We start from the raw sequence: 16,033 nt of genomic DNA, 5'->3' as shown, positions 1-16,033 counted from the left end.
ACATGGTTGCGCACATACATGCAGCGGAACCTCGGTTTTCATCGGTAATCCGTCCAAAAACAATCGGCAAAATCCAAAAACAACGAAAACCAAGGCAAACATTTCCATAGGAATCAATGTAAATCCAATTAATTCATTCTAGACCAGGGGTCTGCAACCTGCGGCTCTCCAGATGTTCATGGACTACAATCCCCATCAGCTCCTGCCACCATGGCCAATAGGCCATGCTGACAGGGGCTGATGGGAATTGTAGTCCATGAACATCTGGAGAGCCGCAGATTGCAGACCCCTGTTCTAGACACTCCAAAGTACATATCAAAAACACATTTCATGGAGAATAAATGTAATGTTTAATACTAAAAACAATACAAATTAATATAAAATGCATATAAAAGACTAATGTACCGAATAAGTGAACATTTGAACATTTAACATGAACCTTTAACATGGTGAGGAGGGGGGAGAGCGGTGCACATCCTTATTGTTTGGAAGGGGAATCCCCCTCCATCAGGACCTAAGGTTTCAAGGCCCTATCTAGGGTCACTTCCCTTCTTGGTCTTTTGGCACTAGGACCAGCTTCAGAGTCAGTGGACTCACGTTGCACAAAAAAGCTGTCCCGAGAGGTCTGTTTCTGCCGCCTCTTTAAGATTTGCCTAAAATGGGGCAAGACGTTATCATTAAACAAGTTGCAGACACGGCCTGCAACAGCTTTGTCTGGGTGATTCTTCTTCACGAACCCCTGCACCTTACTCCACATGGAGAAGATGTCCTTAATCTCTGAAGAAGGCACATTCTCCCCTGTCTGTTCCTCCTCATCTAAAGCAACTTCTTCATCAGCCATCTGTTGCATTTCTACATGAAGGTCTTGCAGCTCTTCAGTGGTGAGCTCTTCACTGTGGTCATCCACCAGCTCTTCCACATCCTCACCACTCACCTCCAAACCCATGGACTTCCCCAAATCAACAATTGACAGCACCACATGTGTAGGGTCATCAGGAGAAAGCTCAGACCCTTCAATATCTCCCTCAAGGACACATCCTGGCCATAATTTTTTCCAGCCGGAGTTCAGCGTCCTGGTTGTCACTCCCTGCCAAGCCTTATCTATGAGGCTGATGCCGTTGAGAAGGTTGAAATGATCTTTCCAGAACTCTCTTAAGGACAGTTCCGTATCTGACGTTACCTCAAAGCACCTTTGAAACAGGGCTTTTGTGTACAGTTTCTTGAAATTTGAAATGACGTTCTGGCCCATGGGCTGGATGAGTGGTGTGGCATGAGGGGGCAAGAATTTCACGGTGATAAAGCTGAAATCCTCCAACAATGCGTCTTCCAAACCTGGAGGATGTGCAGAAGCACTCTCCATCAACAGGAGGCACTTCAGGGGCAACTGATTATCCTGGAGGTATTTTTTCACACTCGGGCCAAACGCTTCATTCACCCACTCAACGAAAATTGCCCTCGTCACCCGTGCTTTCTCGTTTGCCCTCCACATCACACACAGCCTACTTTTAATCACATTGTTTCTGCTAAACACCCTAGGAGTTTCTGAATGGTACACCAGTAAAGGCTTCACTTTACAATCACCGCTAGCATTACCACACAACAAAAGAGTTAGCCTGTCTTTCATAGGCTTATGTCCCGGCAGTGCCTTTTCCTCCTGTGTCATGAACGTCCTCTTTGGCATTTTCTTCCAAAAGAGCCCAGTTTCAACGCAACTGAAGACTTGTTGGGGGGTGAGTCCTTCACCCTCTACGTCATCTTTGAATCCGGACACAAATTTTTCGGCCCCAGACTTGTCCGAACTCGTCCCTTCGCCGTGCCTAGTAACACCGTGTATGCCAGAGCGCCTCTTGAATTTTTCGAACCAGCCTCGGCTGGCCTTAAAATCACTAAGTGCGCTAGCACTCGTCCCGGGCATTTTCTTAAGGAGATCGGCATACAGCAGTCTGGCCTTTTCGCATATGACGGACTGCGAGACAGAATCGCCATCCAGCTGTTTTTTATTTATCCAAATTAACAACAGCTGTTCGACATCTTCAATCGTTTGCGACCTCTGTCTCGTCAGCGCAGTCACGCCTTTCGCTACGTTAGCCTCCTTGATGGCTTCCTTCTTCGCCACAATGGAGCTTATCGTGGATGGCGACTTCCCGTACATGCGGCCGATTTCAGCGATCCTGATGCCGCTCTCGTATTTTTGAATGATCTCCTTCTTCAACAAGATCGTGTTCCTGGCCTTTTTCTTCTGCCGGCTGCTGGCTCTGGAAACTTCCTTTGGTCCCATGACGGAGCTAAGAGCAGCTAAAAGGAAAGGGTCACGATTTTATGTTAGGCGCGTTACGTGCGTTACGTACATTTCGAAACTGAAAAACGCAAAATAAATCACTTACAGTACATGTAATTGTAGTACAGTACAGTTCTGTGTTAGCAGTCGCGATCAGTAATTGTTTGGCTAGACGCATGGGGCTAGACGCTCACACACCGAGCAGGAAATTAGCAGTGAGGTCACATGACCAACGAGAGCACGCCAACGAAATTCAAGGCAACCAATGAAAACCGAAACAATTTTTTTCATGGAAAAATCGACGAAAACCGAAGTCAACGAAAACCGAGGTTCCACTGTATCCTTGCATTGTTGAAGGCTTTCATGGCCAGCATCACTGGAGTGTTGTGTGGTTTCCGGGCTGTATGGCCATGTTCCAATTTCATTTTCTCCTGATGTTTCGCCTGCATCTGTAACTGGCATCTTCAGAGGATCCTCTGAAGATGCCAGCCACAGATGCAGGCGAAACGTCAGGAGAAAATGCTACTAGAACACGGCCATACAGCTCGAAAACCACACAACACCCCATATCTATATCCTCACAACAGCCCAGTGAGATAGTTTAGGCGGGGAGACAGTGACGGGCCCATATGACACAGTTCTGTGGATGTTTACTCAGAACCAAGACTCTCCAAATTCAATGGAAGCACATAAATAAGTCCTGCGTTGGTTGCCATTCCCATGAACTTCATGAAAGAGTAGGAATTTGGACTCGGTCCAGCAATTTTACCACTGCACCACTTGAACCCGGCTATGGGCAGCCACTGTTGGAGTCTAGACAGACCCTTGGCTTGATCCAGCATCTGCAACGCTTCTGCTTGTCAAAACAGAGCTAGTCCCTGTGATCTCTCTCACCTGATTGGGCTCCGTGGAATATTTTGTCTCCCTCTGATCCTGGGCAATATGGAACACACGGCTCCTCTTCCTCCTCCAGCTTGACAATCACATCAGGAAGCTCTGCAAAGGAGAGATTTTTAGAAAAAAAGAAGAGTTGGTTTTTATAGCCCACTTTTCTCCACCTTTAAGGAGTCTCAAAATGGCTCAGAACTACCTGCCCTTCCTCTCCTCACAACAGACACCTTGTGAGTTGAGAGAGTTCTGTCAGAACTGTGACTGGCTCAAGGGCAGCCAGCAGGCTTCATGTGAAGGTGTGGGGAAACAGACCCGGTTCACCAGATTAGAGTCCACGGCTCATGTGGAGGAGGAGGAGGAATCAAATCCAGTTCTCCATTATTAGAGTCCACTGCTCTTAACCACTCAAATCCAGTTCTCCATTATTAGAGTCCACTGCTCTTAACCACTACACCACACTGGCTTTGCTTTAAAAGGCAAAGGTCAAAAATGTTATTCCAGCAGCAGAGAAACCAATTTTGGTGCAAATCCCAAAATGCTTCCTGACAACTCAGAGTCAACCACTGTGTTATCCAGGGGTGGGCAATTATTTTTTCCATGGGGCCGCATAAGAAACAGAAAATATTGTGGAGGGCCGGGCCAAAAGGCAGGGGGGCGAGGCACTTTTGAAAGCCCCGCAGAAGCCGGAAGCCAAGGCAACTGACTTCTGCGGGGCTTTCAAAGGCGCCTCACTCCCCAGCACGACAGGGGGGCCAGTCAGGGTCATCCGGCGGGTTGGATGTGGCCCGCGGGCCGTATAATGTCCAGGTCTGGTGTTATGCCTCCCAACTGGCAAAGTCTAGCTCTGTCTGTGTAGAACTTTGAAGGTTCTTTCCCAGAAGGCTGGAGGGGCAGGAAGTCCTGCCAGGGAAGGAGATTCAGATGGTTGGCTTGGTGTCTAACTGGTTTTCCGTCTCTTTCCATCCTCTCTAGCCATTGGGAAGGACAGGAAGAACACAGAACGTATAAACGGTTAAGGAGAAAGACTACCAGTAATGCAAGGAAAATTGTATTATTTTATGGTGATATCTTTTTTTTAAAGGATGTTTGTAAAATATTATTTCATGAACAACAGCAAAAGGAAAAAGCCAAACGTGAAGCTTCTTTGTCACTGAGAAGATTCCTGTCAGAAGAGAATATTCCATGTTTTGGACAGGGGCAGCTGGATTCTTTCTCACAAGGAAAGTTCAACCCAGCTGTAGTGGTCTTTGAACTCACATTTTTTTATGTTCCCTCACCTGAGCCGTACTCTGTTGGGATCTCCCTTTCCTCTGAAACAGGCTCCGGAATCCACGGATCTCCCCCACGGACCATCTCAGATTTGGGAACAGCAAATCCTGCTGAGGGAAGGAAGGAAAGAAAGAAAGAGGCTTCGTAAAAAGAAATTTGGCCTAGTATCTGCTGTACATTCATCCTTCTCTGAATCTAGAGCATCCAAAGCTGACTTTGTGCTGGAAACAGAGAAAATATTTTCATTTTAATCATTAGGTTGTACAAAGAGCATTTGGAGCACAGGAAGAGAAAAACCATCTCCAAACGGGTATGATAAACAGTGGCTAGACTACAAGACCTGGGTTCAAATCCCTGCTTGGTCATGAAGCTCACTGAGTATCCATGGCCCAGTCGCTCTTACTCAGCCTAACAACCTCACAGAGATGTTGGAGGGATAGATAGCCAGGTAAGAACATAAGAAAGAGCCTGCTGGATCAGACCAGAGTCCATCTAGTCCAGCACTCTGCAACTTGCAGTGGCCCACCAGGTGCCTTTGGGAGCTCACATGCAGGAGGTGAAAGCAATGGCCTTCTGCGGCTGTTGCTCCCGAGCACCTGGTCTGCTAAGGCATTTGCAATCTCAGATCAGGGAGGATCAGGGTTGGTAGCCAGAGATCGACTTCCCCTCCATAAATCTGTCCAAGCCCCTTTTAAAGCTATCCAGGTTAGTGGCCATCACCACCTCCTGTGGCAGCATATTCCAAACACCAATCACACGTTGCGTGAAGAAGTGTTTCCTTTTAGTAGTCCTAATTCTTCCCCCCAGCATTTTCAATGAATGCCCCCTGGTTCTAGTATTGTGAGAAAGAGAGAAAAATTTCTCTCTGTCAACATTTTCTACCCCATGCATAATTTTATAGACTTCAATCATATCCCCCCTCAGACGCCTCCTCTCCAAACTAAAGAGTCCCAAACGCTGCAGCCTCTCCTCATAAGGAAGGTGGCTCCAGTCCCTCAATCATCCTCGTTGCCCTTCTCTGCACTTTTTCAGGTACATCCTTGCAAGCTCTCAGAGGTGGAAGAGATAATAGTGGAACAGGTTCGTAGGCAGCCCGGGCAGAACATAGAGGTAAAGTACATAGTACCCAGAAAATCTCAGCTTCAATTCCCAGCTTTCCTAGCTAAGGTATTTGAGCAACTTTTGGCTGCAACCTTGGAGATAACCATGCATTACAATTCACCGGCTCCATCTCTCACCTGAGCAGGTACCTGTGAAGGTCTCACTCTCCTTCGATCCCTGATTATTTTGCAGCCAGGGTACCTCTTCTTCTTCTAGCTTTATCACCACATGAGGAACGTCTGATGAGGAGAAAGCGAAGATGTTTGAGAAATATTAGAATTCCCCATCTTCAGGGGAAAAAATTATCTGCAGGTGCTTTACTTCCAGAAAGTACAGCTTCTTAAATTAGTCTTTAAAATGTGGGGAAACTTCCGGGTCAGAATGTCTGAAACCTTCTAACAACTGCAGTTGTGCACAGTTGCTCTAGTCTAAGCATATACTATTGTGTTTTGTTCACATCATGAGATAGCAAGATGCACTAGAAACGACAATAACGCTAGGAAAAGTTGAAGGCGGCAAAAAAGAAGACCCAACGTAAGATGGATTGACTCAATCAAGGAAGCCGTGGCTCGGGGTTTGCAAGACCTCAGCAAGGCAGTTAATCATAGAACGTTTAGCAAGACATTAATTCATATGGTTGCCATGGGTCGGAAGTGACTTGATGACACTTAATGCACAAGCATAGTCTAGAATAGCTCTGCATAGGACTGCACGGGGAGATCCAAAGCTTGCATATTGTCTTCATAAGAAAGAGCCTGCTGGATCAGACCAGAGTCCATCTAGTCCAGCTCTCTGCTACTCGCAGTGGCCCACCAGGTGCCTTTGGGAGCTCACATGCAGGGTGTGAAAGCAATGGCCTTCTGCTGCTGCTGCTCCCGAGCACCTGGTCTGCTAAGGCATTTGCAATCTCAGTCCAAGGAGGATCAAGGTTGGTAGCCATAGATCGACTTCTCCATAAATCTGTCCAAGCCCCTTTTAAAGCTATCCAGGTTAGTGGTCATCACCACTTCCTGTGGCAGCATATTCCAAACACCAATCACCAGTCTTCATTAACATTTCAGCAAAAAGTGCCATTCACTCAACCTCTGGAGCTTTCTCGGCTGAGGACACACGCAGAGGCACCAAGACCTTTAGGAGAGAGGTCTTCTGTATTACTGGAGTTTCTACATAGTATACATGTATGTGAAAGGACAGAAAGTCTGGGAGGTGCAGCACATCTCTGTAAAAGCAAAAATAATGTACACCAGGAATTCTTGCTGGGCCACAGGCAGTGTGGGAAGACCAATTTTGCCACCCACCCACCCACGCACATAATACTGTCCCTGACAAAAGCATTTTATTTTGTACCCCACTTTCTCCGCACATCAATTCATAATCCAAAATCACTAGACAGTAATTCTTACCCAACGAAGCCATGTTGCTGTGATAATCCCGCTAGTGTAAAACCCACTCGAAAATGCATGGATCGGGGTTCGGCACCTCTCACTCCTTTCTTTGTGGAAAGCCCCCGCCACGTCCTCCAAATCTGACCAGGCAGGCCTTGAAGGAAAAGAACATGTGTCCGTCCACTTCTGCTGCAGGAGGCATTTTTTAAAATCTGCCAAGTGCTAGGCCAGTGATGGCGGACCTTTTAGAGACCGAGTGCCAGGGGCGGAGCGAGGGGGAACCGCACCTGGGGCACGTGTGCGCCCTGTGCCACTTTCACGCCCCCGCCCTGCCCTGGAATGCCCCTGGAATGTCCCGAAACACCCCCGCCTGCCCCCAAAACACCCTCTCCACTCCCCCGTAGGGGAACGCGCCCAGCACGTCGTGCACCCCTCGCCCCCTTGGCACTGTGCCACTGCCAAGTGCCCAAACTGGGGCGACAGCTCGCGTGCCCACAAAGAGGGCTCCGAGTGCCACCTCTGGCACCCGTGCCATAGGTTCGCCACCACTGTGCTAGGCTCTTGACATCATAACACTCCGGGGTTGTGTGTTGATCATCGTTACATCGGTTTTATAAAGGAGGAAACCGAGGTGCTGATGATTTATGACCGCTGGCTTATCTTACCAAGTATTGTCTACTCCCATGGTGGCGAACCTTTGGCGCTCCAGATGTTATGGACTACAATTCCCAGCAGCCCCTGCCAGCATGGCCAATTGGCTATGCTGGCAGGGGCTGCTGGGAATTGTAGTCCATAACATCTGGAGTGCCAAAAGTTCGCCACCACTGGTCTACTCTAACACACAGTAAAGAAGAACCCGATCCCATAGCCTTAAGCAGACAGCCTTAAACAGAGAATTTAGGAACGATCGGTCTGGAGAAGATGAGTTTGCGGGGGGGGGGGGGGGGAAATGATTGCTCTCTTTAAGCATTTGACAGGCTGCCACCAAGAGGAGAGCAGGGAGCTGTTGCTGTTGGCAGCAGAGGATAGGGCTCGCAATAATGGATATACATTATGGGTGGAAAAGTATTAGCTGAACATTAGGGAAACATTTCTACAATAACAGCAGTTCAGCAATAGGATCAGCTGCCCAGGGAGGTGGTGAGCTCCCCCTCCACTGGCAGCGATTTCATGATTATGAACCTGAGGCCATCCTTTTGCAAAGCCCACACTGTGCCCCTGAGTTGTGATTCTGGAAACTTGGGCCACACCAGGCTTCCCTTCCCTGCTTGGAGGGGCCAAGTGATTCTCTCTCAGGGGCTCCGATCTAACCTCTCATACCTCATCCACAATCCTAAAATAAACAGGAATCTTTAAAGGCTAACGAAATGTTATTCTGGGGCCCTTTCCCCACTTACCTTAAGCCCTGCGCTACTCTCCTCAAGTAACGTGGGGTCCAGCTGCACTCCCTACTTCAGGGGCGGCGAGAACGCAGCCGCCCCGACGCTGCCTCTCTCGCGCCCCCTCAGCGCGCGTCATTCCTGGCGACTTTTGAAATGGTGCCTTTTGATGACCCCGCGGGGGTCGTGGGGAAGCCGGGGCGCGCGCCAGGAATTGCACGCAGCAACCCTCGGACAAAGGTGAGTGGGGAAAGGGCGTGGCTCGGGGGCAGGTGATAGTGGCAAACCGAGCCATTTTGCTTGGAGACCCAGAGCCAGATTTCAGCCCAAGCAACCGAGGCAGTGCGGCCTGGGTGAGCAATATGCAATAAGGCGATAAGCACAGCTCATGCCCCACATCGCTAGTCTTCCTGGGGGCCTTCCTCTTCCTTGCTGCAAGAGCGTCTGGCCAAATATACCCCCCTCCCCGCATTTTGTTTGCCAGCACACAAAAATTCTTCACAGGTAGACATTGCAATATGTTCCTGCCAGATCTTAGGTTTAAAAAAAAGGTTGTGTGCAGATGTTCTGGAATACAATCTTGCCTTCAACGCATTACCAGGTTCTTTATATCTGCCGCCGCGGACAAACACAAAGACCCCTCTGTAAGTATAACCATGTAAACAACACGCTTGCAAGACCTGCGTCAGGCTATTGATGATAGGAAGTTTAGGAAGTCCCTACTTTGAAATCTTCAAAAGCCAGAAGTATCTTAATGGCATGCGACACGCACAAACGATGAATATTTTATTAGCGTGGATCCATTACGGGAGGGAAGTGCCCGATCCAGCAACCTTGCGTTTCTTAATAGAAAAACAATGGGATAGAAATGTGTTTATTGCTGCCCAGCTGGGTCAAACCAAAGTCACATTGGATCCAGCATGTGGCTTCCTGCCTTGACCGACCAGCTATTTCAGGAGGAGGAGCGTGCAGGCCAAAGTTTCTATCGGCTGTTGTCCCTCCCCAACTGGAATCAACAGGAATACAGCCTCAAGATGGGGAGGCTCTACCTAGCCCCTCTGACTAACCGCCATCGAGGGATCTATGAAAGCACCTGGCCCCTTTTTCAAAGCCTACTATGCTTGTGGATAAGACTACGTCCTGTGGCAGTGAGTTCCGCAGGCCGATTACACATTATGCCTTCAGAAGCCTTGCAGCTTTCTTGCCCCTCGTAGACATATTCTGGAGCAGACTAACACTGCCAGAGGGTTGCAGCAAGACAGGATTGGGTGCAGTGGGTTGGGATATATTTTGCAAGCCATCCTCCGTTGTGCTCACCACTTCGGCAGTTCGTCCCCCTGCCGAGGCGTCTCCTCGGGGGTCGCTCCTCTTCCTCCTCCTCCTCCTCCTCCGCGTTGTCGTCCCTGCAGCTGCCAAAGACCTCCCCCGTCCACCTTCTTCACTTTCAATGTCAAAAACACCAGACAGGCTTTGCACTTCGCGTGGATTAAATCCAACACAGAACACACACCCCACCCCGGTTAGTCCGGGTCTCTAAACCGGATCCGTCCGGGAACATGCATTAATTTTTTTTAAGGGAGGGGGGGAGAAGAAAGTCCCATCTTTTTACTCCTCATTCCGATCACGGAAATGCACCAGAATGGTTAATCCGCATTAGGTGATGCCCAACATGCAGGCACCTCCTGCACCCCCCAAAAAAGGGTGGGGGGCGGGTGGGAAGCAAACTCCTGGTTAATTTAAAGATCCGGATTAAGCTGTCGGGGAAAACTGCATTGGGGAAAGCTCAGCCTCCCCTTTATTGCTTATTCAGGCGGCTTTTGCTTTGTTTTCCGCTTCCTATCATGTGACTGAAGCCAAGCCAGAGACCTGGCAAAGCAAGCCCTGCCAGCTGCTGCTGGAGCGCATGGATGGGGGGGGGGGTCCCCCCCCCAGGGGGGGGGCAGTTGTGGGCCCCATCAGAAAACCTGGGCCTTTACTGCTCCCCCACCTCAGGATATGCTGATCCTGGCCTTGTTTGCAGTCTATGAAGAGACCTGTTGAGGCAGGAGGTTTTTTCTATCAGAAGGGAAGCCTTGTCTGACCAGTGTAGGTTGGATGGCCTGTGTGCCAGTCTAGGCTGCAGACCAGTGGTGTAGGTTTACAGTGTTTTAGGCTTGCCTCAGGTGGGAAAGCCAGCCAAGCAACAGAGAGCTCAAAATCAGGGACAGTATTAGAAAAACTAGAGACAGAATCAGGAGTGACCAAATTAAAACTCTGTCTGCCAAAACAGGAGGCTGAGAGTCTGTGACCCAAGGTCCAAGTCCAGTGGCTCTGGTTCAGAGGTCAGAGTTCACAGAAGTGAACAAGGAGGGTGTCAGTGAGGCAGCAGTGAAGTTGTACAGCCGAATCCACATCTGCTTGCCTCCCAAACAGCTCTCCCGTAGGTCCCACACAGGAGACTAATCCTCATCCTGTGAGGATTCACTCCTCCTCTTTTCAAACAGACGCCAGCAAGCCAGCAAATGGGTGCTACACTTTTTAGACTGCATCTCCCTCCAGCAACACTGTCTGTGTGGATCCCCTGGCTCTGGTGACCCCAGTGGACTAAAGGTAAAATAAAGTTTCCCCTTCAGTTGTGTTCGACCCTGGGGTACCCCTGCAAGCAGTGATTTCATAGGCAAGCCATTTTTGTGGGGTAGTTTGCCATTGCTTTCCCCGGCTATTCTTTACCCCCTAGCTACCCTATTTCCCCTAATATAAGACATCCCCTGAAAATAAGACGCAGTAGAGGTTTTGCTGAAGTGCGAAATATAAGGCATCCCCCAAAAGTAAGACATAGCAAAGTTTTTGTTTGGAAGCATGCCCGACGAACAGAACACAGGAAAAATAAGGCATCCCCTGAAAATAAGACATAGCGCATCTTTGGGAGCAAAAATTAATATAAGACACTGTCTTATATTCGGGGAAACACAGTATGTGCTAGGTACTCATTTACTGACCAAGAAATGGATGGATGGCTGAGTTGACCATGAGTCAGCTGCCAGGATATCTGACCCACAGGGGGCTTGAACTCCTGACCATGTGAGTGGCAGTGCAAGCACTTAACCACTACGCCACACGGCTCCAGTAGACTAATTGCCCATAAATCCTCAGCTAGTGCTGAGTTAGGGCAGAAAGTACTTCTTCAGGCACTTTGAGCCTTGGGTAGCCTGCTGTTTGATTCCACCCTGCTTGGGCTCTGGCTGACCTGAGCTCTAACTCTTATAGGGCTCTGGCTAGACTGACCTCTCCAGGCCCAGCTCTTCTTCTGAAAAATCCTCACTCCCCCAGGGCTGACCCACAACAGCCTGTGTCCCCATCATCAACCAATTTCCACCCTCCTTTCTCAGAGCTAGGTTGAGAATAGCAAGTATCCTACCTGGTTTTCAAGTCTAGGTACGTCCACGAAGCTATGATGCTCAGAGTGACTCTCATTGCCCCTGCAAACCCAGAAATTTTTGCAGCGGCCACAGAATATCCACACCGCACTTTCCTTGTCAGCCCCGCCCCCTGAGTGGAACATGACTAGGTTTTGCAGGCCCACCACACTGATCCCTTGGAACTCTGTTTTGGGGGCAGAGGCTGAGAGTGAAGGTGTTGCAAGGATGATTATGGCATGCAGATGCTCCCAGAAACAGCACTCCAGTTTTGAAGCAAAGACAAAGCAGATTACCATAGAGATTGGGTCCATTCCTAGAGGGTAATGGGTGTGTGTGTTTGACATTACTTCCAAGTTTTTGCTCAGAAGTGACATCAAAACATCAACAACATTGTTTTCCCCACCTCCATTTTTCTCCTGTCACTTACTAGATCAAAGATTGGGATTGTTTGGTAGATGAATGATCAGATGACATTGTATGGTTGCTCCCAGAAAAGGCACTCCAGTTCTGAAGCAAAGTTATAGCAAACTGTCTGCATAGAAGTCATCTCAGTCTTAAAGCAAAGCAAGGACCCTTAAGAACATAAGAAAGAGCCTGCTGGATCAGACCAGAGTCCATCTAGTCCAGCACTCTGCTACTCGCAGTGGCCCACCAGATGCCTTTGGGAGCTCACATGCAGGGGGTGAAAGCAATGGCCTGCTGCTGCTGCTGCTCCTGAGCACCTGGTCTGCTAAGGCCTTTGCAATCTGAGATCAAGGAGGATCAAGATTGGTAGCCATAGATTGACTTCTCCTCCATAAATCTGTCCAAGCCCCTTTTAAACCTACCCAGGTTAGTGGCCATCACCGCCTCCTGTGGCAGCATATTCCAAACACCACCCACACGTTGCGTGAAGAAGTGTTTCCTTTTATTAGTCCTAATTCTTCCCCCCAGCATTTTCAATGTATGCCCCCTGGTTCTAGTATTGTGAGAAAGAGAGAAAAATTTCTCTCTGTCAACATTTTCTACCCCATGCATAATTTTATAGACTTCAATCATATCCCCCCTCAGACGTCTCCTCTCCAAACTAAAGAGTCCCAAGGCCCTCCTCCCCTTTCCCAATTTCAAAGTGCGGGGGGGGGGGGGGGAAAGCAGAGGGTGGAGAGCTTTAAAATAAATTTGAAAAGCAGTGTGCTGTCTGCCTGTTGTCCCCTCCTGTCAGCTTTCACTGTGGAGAGTGTCAGACGAGTGTTTGGGAGACAGGGCTCGAATCCTTGCTTTGCTATTGAACTTTATTGGCTGATTTAGGCCTGGTCACATGTGTCCGACCTAACCTACATCACATTGTGAGGATAAAATGGAGGAGAGGGGAACAATATAAGCTGCTTTGGGGAGGAGGTCAGGGTACAAACAAAACATATGTATCTGCACCGGAACAAATGGGTGGGCTTATAGATTGTGGGGGGAACACATACTTCCCATAGACAGGGTCTTAGGTTCAGTTTCTGGCGTATCTGTTGAAAATATTTCTAGGAGAAAGACGTGTCTTCAAGAAAGAGGTAGTCCATGGAGAGTAACCAGTGAACCAGCTCACTGTGGAGACTCAAATAGACTAGAGCCGTGGTGGCGAACCTTTGGCACTCCAGATGTTATGGACTACAATTCCCATCAGCCCCTGCCAGCATGGCCAGGGGCGGATGGGAATTGTAGTCCATAACATCTGGAGTGCCAAAGGTTCACCACCACTGGACTAGACAGTAGGACAGAATTTTCACTGTTTGCAGAACTTCCAGTGGCTCCCTCCAACCCCCAATCACATGTGCAAGGATGCAATTTGAATTAGGACTGTGAAGGTGGAAAGCAAGCATAAGCTTTCCTCTGGTGATGTTTTCCTGACTCTTGAGGATCTGGGGGTGGGGGGTGCTCTATGGGGCCAGTCTAGATTTGGAAAACAGCACAGGTGGAAGGTTTTAATGCTTTTTGCAGTCTTGATTAAAATGTGGGGAGGCCTACCGCATACGTTTTGTGTGGGAATGACCAGCCCATCCCTAGACTTTGAATATCTAATCTGTTGGAGCCTTAGTAGGGAGGGGGCTGGCAAAATGGCTACTTTCTAAAAAGGTGTTGGTGTTCACACCTTGTTGGAGATCCCTGGGCTATTATGTAGTTCTCAGATGTTCTTCATGCCCCCTGAAGAAGTCAGCTGTAGCTTGTGGAAGTTCATAATGCTCTGAAAGAAGTCAGTGCTCAGAAGTTGCCAACAGTGTTAGGCAAATGCCTTCTGATGCCTAAAAAAATTAGTTGTGCCCCCCCCCTCATTTTTTAATTTTATTTATTAAGTCTGCAGGCTATTGTAATGCGTGTGAATACTTGTATAATGTAGGGCCCCTTCTGCACACACAAAATAATGCGTTTTCAAACCACTTTCACAACTGTTTGCAAGTGGATTTTGCTATTCCGCACAGCTTCAAAGAGCACTGAAAGCAGTTTGAAAGTGCATTATTCTGCATGTGCGGAATGAGCCTAGGTGTTTTCTAACCAGGGATATACTTGTGCAGTTTCCCTGCAGCAATAATGGGACTTCCACATGGCCAGTTTCCTTGCCCCAGTCCTCTGGAAGTAGTTCCCCCACCACCATGGCTTTATAAAAAATAAAATTGGCACTTGAATGTTGTTGTATAATGTTATAACTGTGTAACGGATCCCCTGACTTTTATCACATTCATTTTTGAAAAAGTAGAGCCCTTTATGTTGTAGAGGTATGCCATTCCCTTTATATTTCCACAACAAAAAGTGCTGGAGGCTTACAGTTGTTTAAAAAGGTGGGGATTCAGAGACAGCCTGATACACAGATTGTTGTAAGGGGGAGCGGAGGTGCAGGTGGGGGGAATCTTCCCAACAACATCGAGCATGGCTCAAGTAACCCACGTGGGAAGATGCAGTAGCTCCTGCCCATTCAAAGTATTCAGGGTTTTCTTGAATGGGTTGGGCTGAAATGTATAGTATAAGCATTGTGGCAGAACAGGCTTTGACTTGCAGGCCCTATTCCACCCAGCCGTGTCCCAGAGGTTGCGAACCTCCTACAAGGGGCTTTCTTTCGTAACTGCTGCCACTACCTAATCCCGTGGTGGCGAACCTTTGGCACTCCAGATGTTATGGATTACAATTCCCATCAGCCCCTGCCAGCATGGCCAATTGGGAATTGTAGTCCATAACATCTGGAGTGCCAAAGGTTCGCCACCACTGACCTAATCTTTGTAGGAATTTCCTGTTGGGGAGAGTAAGGGCCCCCCAGCTTCCTGTCCACCTCCAAGGTCTTGCCTCTGTGTCTCTCGTTGACCCTCTCCTGAGTACCACAGTGATGCTTTACACAGCCTGACACGCCCCTGGAGGAATAGTTGCTTGCCAACTGCCTGCCTTCCCTCTGGCACACTTCTTTTAAAACAGCGTGTCCTAGATGGTGGAGGTCTATGTGGTACAGAGAACTGCTACTAGCACCCAGCATTATAAAGTATTAATTTTATAGAAAATGTTTACAAGCATAATTTCAGCACAGCACCAGATCGAGCAAGGGATTAAAAAGAAACGAGAGGTGAATGCTGTTCCACGGTCCCTTTCTCTATGCATGCCCCATCAGTTGCTAAAACAGGACAGGCTCTTAAGTTGAGGAGGTGTCAGCTGCCGATAGATTCTCCATTGCCTGGAAGAAGTTCTTCAGCTGCTTAGTTGAGCATATGGTCAAAATGGCTGCCCCTTTAATTTTATCAGTTCCCCGTCCCCACTCCCTTTGACCTGGTCAGTCTGGGTCAAGGAATCTTTTCCTGTTGGCTCCAGGTATTCTCTTCCTGCAGGCTTTTTAAGACCTCCAAATCTGTGATTCCTGCTTGGAGAAGGAAGGAGGACTTAACCAGTGGTGGGATTCAAATCATTTAACAACCAGTTCCGAAAGGACTCAGTGGTGGGATTACAACCAGTTCTCTGAACTAGACAAAAAAAATAACTACCAGTCCTACCAAACTGGTGCGAATAGGCTAAATCCCACCACTGGACATAACCCATCCCGTAATCTCGCACTACCTGTATCAGCATTTCTAAAATTGTTGGGCAAGACCAGATGCCCCCTACTCAAAGGAAGGGAAAAATGCTTAAAACGTTCCTTTCAAACTGCAAAGCCATTCATTCACAAGCATAAACAGAAGGAATGGCAGTGTATCTCTACAGAAAAAAAATTGGGGAGGGAGAAAGAACGGGAGAGTGGGCCAATGCAGACGAGACTTCCCTGTTGTTACCTGTTTCCTAAGTCTTCAGAATTAACTGCAGTGGTCTCTGTTGGCAGCCCTCCCTTCCAGTCCC

General features: G+C 48.4%; 1 protein-coding gene across 1 annotated transcript in view; it reads right to left on the bottom strand.

The window, feature by feature from the left end:
• LOC125427674 overlaps positions 1 to 10,135 on the bottom strand; it is a 52,331-nt gene extending 42,196 nt beyond the window's left edge. Inside the window, exons 1-5 of the mRNA XM_048487224.1 lie at positions 9,621 to 10,135; positions 6,943 to 7,078; positions 5,677 to 5,778; positions 4,447 to 4,548; positions 3,173 to 3,274 (exon numbers count right to left, since the gene is read on the bottom strand). Coding sequence (XP_048343181.1) covers positions 3,173 to 3,274; positions 4,447 to 4,548; positions 5,677 to 5,778; positions 6,943 to 6,955 — 319 coding nt within the window. The 5' untranslated portion in view covers positions 6,956 to 7,078; positions 9,621 to 10,135. The remainder of the gene's footprint in view (positions 1 to 3,172; positions 3,275 to 4,446; positions 4,549 to 5,676; positions 5,779 to 6,942; positions 7,079 to 9,620) is intronic.
• Positions 10,136 to 16,033: the final 5,898 nt, after the last annotated feature.

The sequence above is a fragment of the Sphaerodactylus townsendi genome, linkage group LG03 (assembly GCF_021028975.2).
Source record: "Sphaerodactylus townsendi isolate TG3544 linkage group LG03, MPM_Stown_v2.3, whole genome shotgun sequence".
Taxonomy (NCBI): Eukaryota; Metazoa; Chordata; class Lepidosauria; order Squamata; family Sphaerodactylidae; genus Sphaerodactylus; species Sphaerodactylus townsendi.
The sequence above is the reverse complement of the archived record's forward strand: the minus strand, read 5'-3'. Positions and strand labels throughout refer to the sequence as shown.